At 40.4% G+C, this 10,999-nt stretch overlaps 1 protein-coding gene across 3 annotated transcripts in view; it reads right to left on the bottom strand.

The window, feature by feature from the left end:
- Positions 1-1,028: 1,028 nt before the first annotated feature.
- Positions 1,029-10,999, bottom strand: part of stim2b (stromal interaction molecule 2b) — a 163,535-nt gene continuing 153,564 nt past the window's right edge. For all 3 annotated transcript variants that reach the window (XM_048532391.2, XM_048532408.2, XM_048532398.1), the window contains 3 exons: positions 10,278-10,516; positions 6,705-6,900; positions 1,029-2,152 (listed from right to left, as the gene is read on the bottom strand). In XM_048532391.2, coding sequence (XP_048388348.1) covers positions 1,687-2,152; positions 6,705-6,900; positions 10,278-10,516 — 901 coding nt within the window. In that variant the 3' untranslated portion in view covers positions 1,029-1,686. The remainder of the gene's footprint in view (positions 2,153-6,704; positions 6,901-10,277; positions 10,517-10,999) is intronic.

The following is a 10,999-nucleotide window of genomic DNA, read 5'->3' as shown; positions in this document are numbered from 1 at the left end:
GCAGATCAACAATTTTCACTGGTTGGGGATTCTAGAACTAGCAGGCATAGTCTGAGAATTAGGGCCAGCCCATTCAGGAGAGATGTTAGGAAGCACTTCTACACACAAAGGGCAATAGATGTTTGAAACTCTCCTCAAAACAGTAGTGGATGCTGGATCCATTGTTAATTTTATTTATGACATCATTTTTTATGAAGCAAATTTTAACAGATGAGCCAAAGGCAAGTATATGGAATTACACATCAGCCGTGGTCTCACTGAATGGAACACACTTGTGGGGTGAATGGCCTACTTCTGCTCCTATGAATAGAAGGAATGTAACTTAAAGTGCTACATTTCCCTCAATCTGAAGAAGTCATATCAGACTCAAAATGTTAACTTTTCCTCCACAGATGCTGCCAGGCCTGCTGCACTTCTCCACTATTTTGGTTTTATTTTACGAACCACCTTAGGGTCTGTTTGCACTTGTGAACGAACCCAAAAGTAAGCATCAACACTGATACTGGAGAATTCTAGTGGGACAGTGCCCCATTAAGCCCTTTACATTGAAGGCAAACAGCAAAAAGACAGAACAATAGATTTAGAGCTGCACAGTGGGATCAATTCATATTCCAATGAGGGAGAAATGGAAAGACCCTAAATATTACCAGCAGTCATTGATGCCAGTTTAGAAGCAGGCTCCCAGTCCATTCTTGGAAGCAGAGATATCAACACCAGGTGGACTAAAAATATGAAGATAAATTGCCATGAAAGGAATTACGAGAAATATAAATGATGAAGAGAAGGATTTTCTTGCAGACAACACTTCTCCCCACCCCAGCACCACCCCACTGAATTTCACAGCACAGAAATCCACAATTCTGAAAGACAGGAGAAAGCATAGCAAAAGCAAACTCTCATACCACATTCAATTAACCATCGGTTTGATGCCAATACAATGATGTCTTACGCAAATGATAAAAAAGTTCATTCAATACAAATTGAAAAAGAATAACCCACTGAAATAATTCAGACCATATTCACTGTGATTGTTTCATAATGCTTCATTTTATTCTTTTAATACATTCCAGAAGTTCCAAACACCCCAACTACCCTTAAGTCTATTAAGTTCAGGTGAAGTAGTTTTCACTTCTAATCTGCAAGAAATCCTGAATTAAAAGTTCAGTATTTTGCCAGGTCCCACTGCTGCTACATGAGGTGAGCTTATAAGGAAACTGTTAGCGCTTGCTTGCAGGCTGGTAGTAATCTTTAACAGCCTCCTTTGCCAATCTTCACAGTTCAAAGACAAGGCATGAAAGAAAAGCTCAGAGGCTGCCAGGCATTTTAATCATCTGTACACCAGGTCTGTAAAACTGTAAGAAATTTATCTCACAAGAAAAGATTGCATTCTTGTTCTTAGAAATTCCACTGCTCTTTTAAGTCATTAGAAATCTGAATTCTTAAAAATCCTACCAAAGCTCTACATGTAACAGTAAAAACATAGAATCTGCTTAATTTCTCTACAAATCTTTATACATTGTCTATATAATCAGAGGTACCTTCCCCACCAGGAAAGTAATAGTGCAACATTAATTTCTACAACTGTAACTTGGGCAGAAACCAAAGCCCTCTGTGTAACATCTAAATGCAGTTTTCGTAAACAGATGTTACAATGTATTAGGCTTCACCATTGTCACACTTTGGCTATTATTTTGACATCTTCTTGAAGATCTTTTTTAATTTGGATGTTTTTTTAACTCTGTCTGTACAGGAAGACAGCTCTTGGGACGCTGTTTGTCTCTTAGTTATGCTTTTCTGAGCTCTCATTGTACTAATTTCACTTGATGTGGAAAGTTCTAAGATACGCCTGTCCTGAGCAGCTGATAGCTGTCCCATGCTGTAGGATTTCTCAATGCCGTTCCGAACAGGCTTGCTGGCCAGCAGAGAGCTCACAATCATACTCTTGGTATCTGCTGGACCCACAGAATCCGGGCCTGTAGCTACCTGCTCGGAGATCATAGGTGAATCAGCAAAAGATAAGTCATCTAGGGAGGTCTTGGACATGTTACGTGAAGGATCACTTACAGCCTCAGAGTTTGATAAGAGAAACAACTTCTTTCCATTCAAAGACCCAAAAGACGAGTCACAGTCTGAAGCGGCTTCTTGTGTATCCCTACATTACAAAACAGACAAATAGCAAGTTAAACATCTTTCATTTACAGAACACCAATATTACATAGGAAACATTGATACTGATTTCAGGTTACTGGCAGGGAGAGGTCAATAACTTGTATTTATATGTGAAACAACCCAAGGAAATCACTATGTCTCAAGTACACAAGAGTGTAAGAACACAAGAACTAGGGCAGGAGTAAACACTGCAGCTCCTCAAGCCTGCTTCACCATTCAATTGCTGATCTCATCTCAGGCTCAACGCCACCTTCCTACCTGTTCCCCATAACCCTTTAACCAATTACTAATTTAAAAAAATCTATCTACCTCTTCCTCATATTGTCTCAGCATCCACTGCATTCTTGGGTCATGAATTCCACGGTTTGATGACCCTTTGGGAAAAGTAATTCCTTCTAGTCTCTGCTTGAAATATGCCACCTCTCAGCCTAAAATTATGACCTCTTATTCTAAATTGCCCCACAAAGGTAAAAATCCACCCTGTCTGCTTTGTCAATCCTCTTTAGCATCTTATACACCTCTAATTGGACATCCTCTCATTCTTCTAACCTTTGGCAAACAGAAACCTAAACTCTCTTCTCATAAAACTAGCCCTTCATCTCAGGAATCAATCAAGTGAACCTTCTTTGAAATGCGTCCAAAGCAATTACATCTAGCGACCAGAATTTTACACAGTTCTCCAGATGCAGTCTCAGCAATGACTTGTACTGTTACTAAAATACTTCCTTACTCTCATACTCTATTCCTTTAGCAATAGATGTCAAAATTCCAATGGCCCTCCTTATCAGCTATTCACGGACAAGGACCTAGATCTCTGAACACCAAAGCATTTTAAAGCTTCTCTCCATTTGTCAGAAGTTGTCCTTTTATTCTTCTGAATAAAATGGATAACCACAAATTTATCAAAGTTACACTCAATCTGACAAATTTTGGACCAGTTATCTATGATATCTATATCTTTTTATAAATTTCTTATTTTCATGTTATCTGTAAACTCAGCTGTAGCACTTTCGATCCCTGCATCCAAATCATTAAAACAGACTGTAAGTAGTTGGAGCCAGAGGAATGAACCCTGTGACACTGCACTAATTTTATACACTTTCCTCTACCCTACTCTAGTTTGCCAACCAGAAAAAGGCACATTTATCCTAATTAAAGATAACAAAGTGTGGAGCTGGATGAACACAGCAGGCCAAGCAGCATCTCAGGAGCACAAAAGCTGACGTTTCGCGCATAGACCCTTCATCAGAGAGGGGGATGGGGAGAGGGAACTGGAATAAATGGGGCAGGGGGGAAGGCGGACCGAAGATGGAGAGAAAAGAAGATAGGTAGAGAGGACAGTATAGGTGAGGAGGTAGGTGATGGACATGTCGTCTGAAGAATGGGAGGGGGGAGTTAAAATGGTTTGCGACTGGGAGGTGCAGTTGTTTGTTGCGAAACAAGCAGAGGTGTTCTACAAAGCGGTCCCCAAGCCTCCACTTGGTTTCCCCAATGTAGAGGTCGCCACACCGGGTACAATGGATACAATATACCACATTGGCAGATGTGCAGGTGAACATCTGTTTGATATGGAAGGTCATCTTGGGGCCTGGGATGGGGGTGAGGGAGGTGGTGTGGGGGCAAGTGTAGCACTTCCTGCGGTTGCAGGGGAAGGTGCCGGGTGTGGTGGGGTTGGAGGGCAGTGTGGAGCGAACAAGGGAGTCACAGAGAGAGTGGTCTCTCCGGAAAGCAGACAAGGGTGGGGATGGAAAAATGTCTTGGATGGTAGGGTCGGATTGTAGATGGCGGAAGTGTCGGAGGATGATGCGTTGTATCCGGAGGTTGGTGGGGTGGTGTGTGAGAACGAGGGGGATACTCTGGGGGCGGTTGTGGCGGGAGCGGGGTGTGAGGGATGTGTTGCGGGAAATGCGGGAGACACGGTCAAGGGCGTTCTCGACCACTGTGGGGGGAAAGTTGCAGTCCTTGAAGAACGTGGACATCTGGGGTGTGCGGGAGCTGAATGCCTCATCCTGGGAGCAGATGCGGCAGAGGTGGAGGAATTGGGAGTAGGGGATGGAATTTTTGCAGGAGGGCGGGTGGGAGGAGGTGTATTCTGGGTAGCTGTGGGAGTCAGTGGGCTTGAAATGGACATCAGTTTCTAGCTGGTTACCTGAAATGGAGATTGAGGGGTCCAGGAAGGTGAGGGATGTGTTGGAGATGGCCCAGGTGAACCTGAGGTTGGGGTGGAAGGTGTTGGTGAAGTGGATGAACTGTTCGAGCTCCTCTGGGGAGCAAGAGGCAGTACCGATTACAGTCAATATAATGGAGGAAGAGGTCACCAGCCCAGCTCGACCCCTCCCCCCACTGCATCCCAAAACCAGCCCAGCCTGTCTCCGCTTCCCTAACCTGTTCTTCCTCTCACCCATCCCTTCCTCCCACCTCAAGCCTCACCTCCATTTCTTACCTAACACCTCATCCCGCCTCCTTGACCTGTCTGTCTTCCCTGGGCTGACCTATCCCCTCCCTACCTCCTCACCTATACTCTCCTCTCTACCTATCTTCTTTTCTCTCCATCTTCGGTCCGCCTCCCCCTCTCTCCCTCTTTATTCCAGTTCCCTCTCCCCATCCCCCTCTCTGATGAAGGGTCTATGCCCGAATCGTCAGCTTTTGTGCTCCTGAGATGCTGCTTGGCCTGCTGTGTTCATCCAACTCCACACTTTGTTATCTTGGATTCTCCAGCAATTGCAGTTCCCATTATCACATTTATCCTAATTTGTTGTTTTCTGTTGGTTAATCAACACTCTATCCAAGCTAATAAGTTGCCTTGTGTATAAATCATTTGTGTGGCATGTTCCCGAATGTCTCCTGGAAGTCCAGATATACCACATCTACAGGACCCCCACCTGCTCGTACAAATAGGAAGAACTCTAGCACATTAGCCAAACACGATGCACCCTTCATAAAACTATGCTGACTTTGGTAGATTGTGTTTTGACTTTACAAATGTCCTATTGCTACGTCCTTAATAACTGATTCCAACTATTTCCCAGTGAAGTTAATCAAGCTGGTCTATAGTTTTCTGTTTTCTGTCTCCATCCTTTTTTGAATAGACATTACTTTAGTATTTTTCTATTCTATTTGTAGCCTGCCAGAATTCAGGAAATCCTAGCGTATTCAAACCAACACATTCACAATCACTTCCTTCCTAGAATGTAAGCCATTAGGCCCTGGAATTTCATCGGTCTTTAATCTTAGTAGTTTGGCTCAGTATCCATTCCCTTAGTGATAGCAATCTCACAGGAAGAAAAACAGTGCATTTTTCCATTACAGACCATAATGCAAAGCTTTTTTTCCTAATTGCCCCTGTCAATCCATCTACCAATTGCACACTATTATAGATGCAGAACAAACTGTTCTATAAAGGAAAAAAATGGATAATGAGGCTTAAATATGCAACGCACAATAAGGAGCCAAAAACTGATGTTGAATTTTGCATGTTCTTCCCAATTTGCTCAACTGTGCTAGATGTTAATAGGCAGTATTTGAATAGTGGTCTTATTGTCAGTTTAACTGATTAAAGGCTCATAAACATTCTGCAGACTTCTGAAATCCGACTGGTATCATCAGTTACCCTTTCAAGGGTATCGTTTACAAACTTGCACAAGGTGCATTATTACTTGGTCATGCCTTTCGTCATGCTGCCTAGCTAGCACTTCCTAGGGGCCTTGTACTAGAATGGCTCAGGTTAGCTCACTCTCTTCTTTTCCCTCCCTTTTGGAGAACTCAGTAAATGGTGAAACCACACAGATAGGCATGTTGTGCAGTTACGCCAATTTATAAAGTACACCATTTTAAATTACTCATTGTTTTCAAGTAACACAACTAGTCTCAGACTGGTCATTTTGAAAATGCAAAATGTGCATATTGACCATCACACAGAACAGGAGAACTCCAGGAACTCTAGTGAGGCAGATGATGGCTATCCACAGTTACAGACATATATTAATTGAAATGCTTATGTAAAAGACTCCAGACTATGCTCAAATATTTGTTCAATCTAAATTATTTATTTAAGATGGCAATTTAAGTCTTGTAGGAGTTATTCTCATGGAGTTTTCTACTACTGTTATATTAGAATTTTTAATTCCTTTCTGTTGCAGCTTAATTACAGTTCTGTGATAAGTAGGCTAAGACATGAAAGTTCACTTAATGGGAATAGATCCAGTCTCTCCCTTCATAGAACTGATAAATTCCAGGACTTAAATCCATATTAGGATATGTAAACATGCACATCCCAGGGTCTGACCGATAATCCATGCAATATGAATTTGAAAATCCAAATTTTATTCCAATTCATCTGAATTGTCTCTAATTTTAGTCACCTGCACACTGTGAGTAAGTTTGTACGGTTCATGTTTTGGGGTATTTATGCCCAGCAATGGCAAAATAACTGAGTTCTCATTTAAGTTCCACAATGCTCTCTCACGGCTGAACAAAGAAGTAAAGAAATATTAATTTGCTTCAACTCATTCCGGAACACCAAAATATCTAGTTACCAATTCCTGTCAGCTGTGAAGAATATGGCATCTTCATCTTCCTCAGTACGAAGGGTCGAATAGCTATTTGTTACAAAGATGTCAGGAGTAGAGGACTGCACGGAAGATGGAAGTCCAGAAGAAATAACATTGGTCCTCCGACTGCGTCCCTGATTGCTGCTTTTTGGTAAATTGTAATTGAGTTTACTATGAGCTACTGCGAGAAAAAAAGACACACACACACAAACATTTAGAAACAGGGTTTAAACTCCAGTGATCTTTAATATACAAGTATATAATTTTCCAGACTGGGGCTACGAAGATTAAATTACAAGAGCAGATTAGAAAAAAAACCTATCCTATATTCCCTCAACTGTAGATAATTGAGTCATGAACTGATATTGGCAGATGCTGACAAGGTTCAATACGGTACACACTGATGGTGGTCAAAATCAAGAGCCAGAGCTTGGCCATTTAGAAGGGAAATCAGGAAGTTTTTTTGTTAACATAGAAGGATATTGGAAATCTTGAATTCGTTCACTAAAAGAGCTACCGACACCGGGTCTATTAAAAATTTCAAGGTTGCAATTAACTGATTTCTGTATCGATAAAATTTGGAGTTATGGCACATGAATGGAGGCGAGGTACAGATCAGCCATGATCTAACAGAGAAGCAAAAAAGGTTGAAGGGGCTGAATGGGCTAACCTTTTGTTGTTTAAATCTTAGTTCATTATATTTACCCATGGCAATGAACTTCATCACTTGCTTAAGAGCATACAACCAAAATAGCTATTAGATTAATTTAACACATGTAACTGGCATTTCGAATATGTCAAAACAGCACACTATTAATATTATTATAAAGTTCAGACAAATAACAATTTGTGATGCATTTATAATTTGCAAAGTTTAATCTTTTTAATCAAATGCTCCATATTTTAAAAAAAACCTAAAAGATTGTCAAAACTACTAATATAGTAGGTACTATCAGAAGTGCTTAGCCACAATACAGTGGAGTTTATGAGCCCTTTCCCAAAGAACATTGTCAATTCAGTGGCAAATGAGGGATAGTTAATGTTGCAATGTTCAGGATGCAACAATTTATCCCATCATGCGCATGGCAAATTTTCTGAAAGATCTATCTAAATAGACCTAACCCTCTGCTCTTTCTGCATAGACCCCAACCCATCCATTGCAAATATATACTTAATTCTCTTTTGAAAGTTACTTCTGAATCTGCTTCCACCACAATTTCAGACAGTGTGTTCTAGATTACAATAACTAGCTGCATAAATCAAGGGAGGCAATGGCTTAGTGGTATTATTGCTAGGCTGTTAATCCAGAGGCCCAGTTAATATCTGAGGACCTGGGTTCAAATCCTGCCATGGCAGATGGTGGAATTTGAATTCAATAAAAACATGTTGGTTTAAAAATCTAACGTACATGAATCCATTGTTGATTTTTGGGAAAACCCACCTGGTTCACTGATGCCTTTTAGGGAAGGAAACTGCTGTCCCTCCCTGGTCTGGCCTATATGTAACTCCAGGCCCACTGCCACGTGGTTGACCTTCAGCTATTAAGGATGGACAACAAATGCTGCCTAGCCAGCGACATCTTCATCCCATTACTGAATAAAAGGTGAAAAAAAACTTGCCTCTACTTTCCTTTGGCTTGTTTTACCAATTATCTTAAATCAGTGTCGTCTGATTACTGACCCCACTGCCTGCAAAAACCATCTCCCCTCATTTCTCTACCAAAAATCCTAATATTGAATACCTTTACTGAATCTCCACTTAAAGCTTCTTTATTCTATGGAGAACAACCCCAACTTCATCACTCTCTCCACATAACAAACCCATTGATACCAAATCTAGACATAATATTTTATCTGAGGCTAAACCAATGTTTCTTAAAAGGGTCAGCAAACTTTCTTGGTTTGACATAACTACTATTAACACATCTGAAGCAGATTTCATGCATTTTTGAATCCCAATCTCAAGATTTATTCTGAACCTTATTTCTGTTGATTAGGTAACTGCATGATAAAGAGCGGTGTGGACACTATGATCCACAACGATGTCACCTATTCCACTATAAGTCCACATAGAAGTACAGAAACATTTGGGAGAAATTTGAATTAGCTAGTTTTATCCTCCTAAAGCAACACGTCACTGAGGCAAAGCAAGTGATTTGGCTTTCGAGTGTATTTCAACACTTGCCTTGCTTAGTCCGACTGAACATTAAAAATCTGGAAGTGATAAAAACTATGGCTGTTTTTGCGACATCATTAATCACTTGCCTTACCTCTAAGAAATACGTTTTAAGTCAATTCTTTGTTTAAACTTTGTCCTTGCTGAGAACTCTGACATTCGCATGACAATGTTGAAGATTATTCAATAGGCAACAGAGACAGCAGTACACACAGTTTCACCTCTGGTATGTGCATTTTAATGTTGCTGCAAATGCTGAGGGACAAGTATTACATTCTGTAACTTTTGTTAATCTTGACTGCTACCAAACCTCTTCTAGATCACTGAAAAACTTATTTTTGCACTTGCGGAATTTTATTCCTTTATATTTCAGTCAATGTTACAGACTTAAAATACAATATTTCTGGAAAACATTTCCCATTTCTTAACTCTCTTACTCAATCCCAGCATCATAGAAATACATAGAAATATATAACCTAACTTATACTTGCTAGTTTAAACTCTGCACACTACAGAGAAGATTCTTCAATTTAACTAGTTGAAGAAAAGAACAAAGTTGTTACTTGCTTAATCTCAGATTCAATGCTGTGTAGAGGACTGTACTCTGAAAAGCCCATCTGACTACCATAGGGTGCAGCATAAAAGCACAATAAGGTACGTGGGCATGTTATGGACAACGAACCCCACATTTGTGAACCAATTGCAGAATCTGGGCCATTATGTTTCAGTCATAACAGTTAGCCAGCCTATTTCATGAGATAAAAAAAATTACTTTTAACTTCTGTTAGTTTAAGATTCACAATGTGATATCACATGGGAAAGAAAGTGTGCTAAGAAAATTTGCAAAAGGAACAAGGAACTGAAAGAAGGGGAATCTCAATGTTTTTTGCTTTTTTAAAATCCAGCTTAGTTCCCAATAACAACCTAAATGTAGTGTAGTGTTAAATGGCAAATTAAATGCAAGAATCGACAATTGTAATTGTATGTTCTGCCAATTAGTTACAAGAATAAAATAACGTAAGTAATGGACTGTTATGAGTTCCATGGGTGATTTCTACTTTAGATTTAAAAACATTAAATCATAATTCACTGTATTCACCAGACAATGAAAGTATGATTCATAAATATAGAACCACAACAAAGCTTCTGGTGAAGTATTCAACTTCAAATAGCAACGCTCTTTCCCTGATCCAATTCTGAAACGTAAAGTGACAAGTGTTGAATCAGATAAGAATTTTCTGGGAGTAACGGAATGAAAAATAACTTCTGTCTAATCCTATCCCATTCCTCAGCGGAATGCGAAGCTCTGATGTTCTGAACTGAAACATCAAAATTTTAGATGCTTATTTTCACTTTTGTCAGGAGATGGAATTTGTAACTTACAGTGGAACTGTGGAATGATTGGTGGCGTATCTTCATCCAAGTCATCTACGCCACCAGCTATTGGATATGGTGGCACAGAGACTCGAGGCATGACAACCCAACTGTGCTCAGAATACAGAACGGAGGTCAGACTCGGCATTCCGGAATTGTGCACGATTGGAAAGCCACAAATTTTCTCAATTTGCTGCCAGCGATGTAACCGCTCACGCAAGGCTGCTGTCACCTCAGATAACGCTTGTCTGAAATTCACATGCAACAGAAACCATATTTATCAATAATCTGACAAGGCAAACTTACAATTGTTATTTAAAACTTCTTGTTTTTAAGTACAAGTTTCTCGGTAGACACACACTCACACCTCAAGGAGTTGGAGTAGAAAAAGATATAAGAATAAAATCAGGCAAGTTTTCTATCCCTGGTCATTAAATAGCGGTCTTGTCCACAAAGTGCATTTGACAGGAAATTGAGCTCATGTGTTCTGTGTATTAGTAGAATCATTGAATCCCTACAGAAAGAGGCCATTTGGTCCATCAAGTCTACTGTGACCATCCACAGAGCATCCCATCTAGACCCACCCCTTCCATTGTAAACCCAAACACAGTTTTTAAACCATGGCCAACCCACCTAACCAACACATCTTTGGACTGTGGGAGGGAACCGGAGCACCCAGAGGAAACCCACGCAGACATGGGGAGAATGTGTAAACTCCAGACAGTCACCTG

This window comes from Stegostoma tigrinum, chromosome 1, assembly GCF_030684315.1.
Source record: "Stegostoma tigrinum isolate sSteTig4 chromosome 1, sSteTig4.hap1, whole genome shotgun sequence".
Classification (NCBI taxonomy): domain Eukaryota; kingdom Metazoa; phylum Chordata; class Chondrichthyes; order Orectolobiformes; family Stegostomatidae; genus Stegostoma; species Stegostoma tigrinum.
This window is presented reverse-complemented; position numbering and strand designations above follow the sequence as displayed.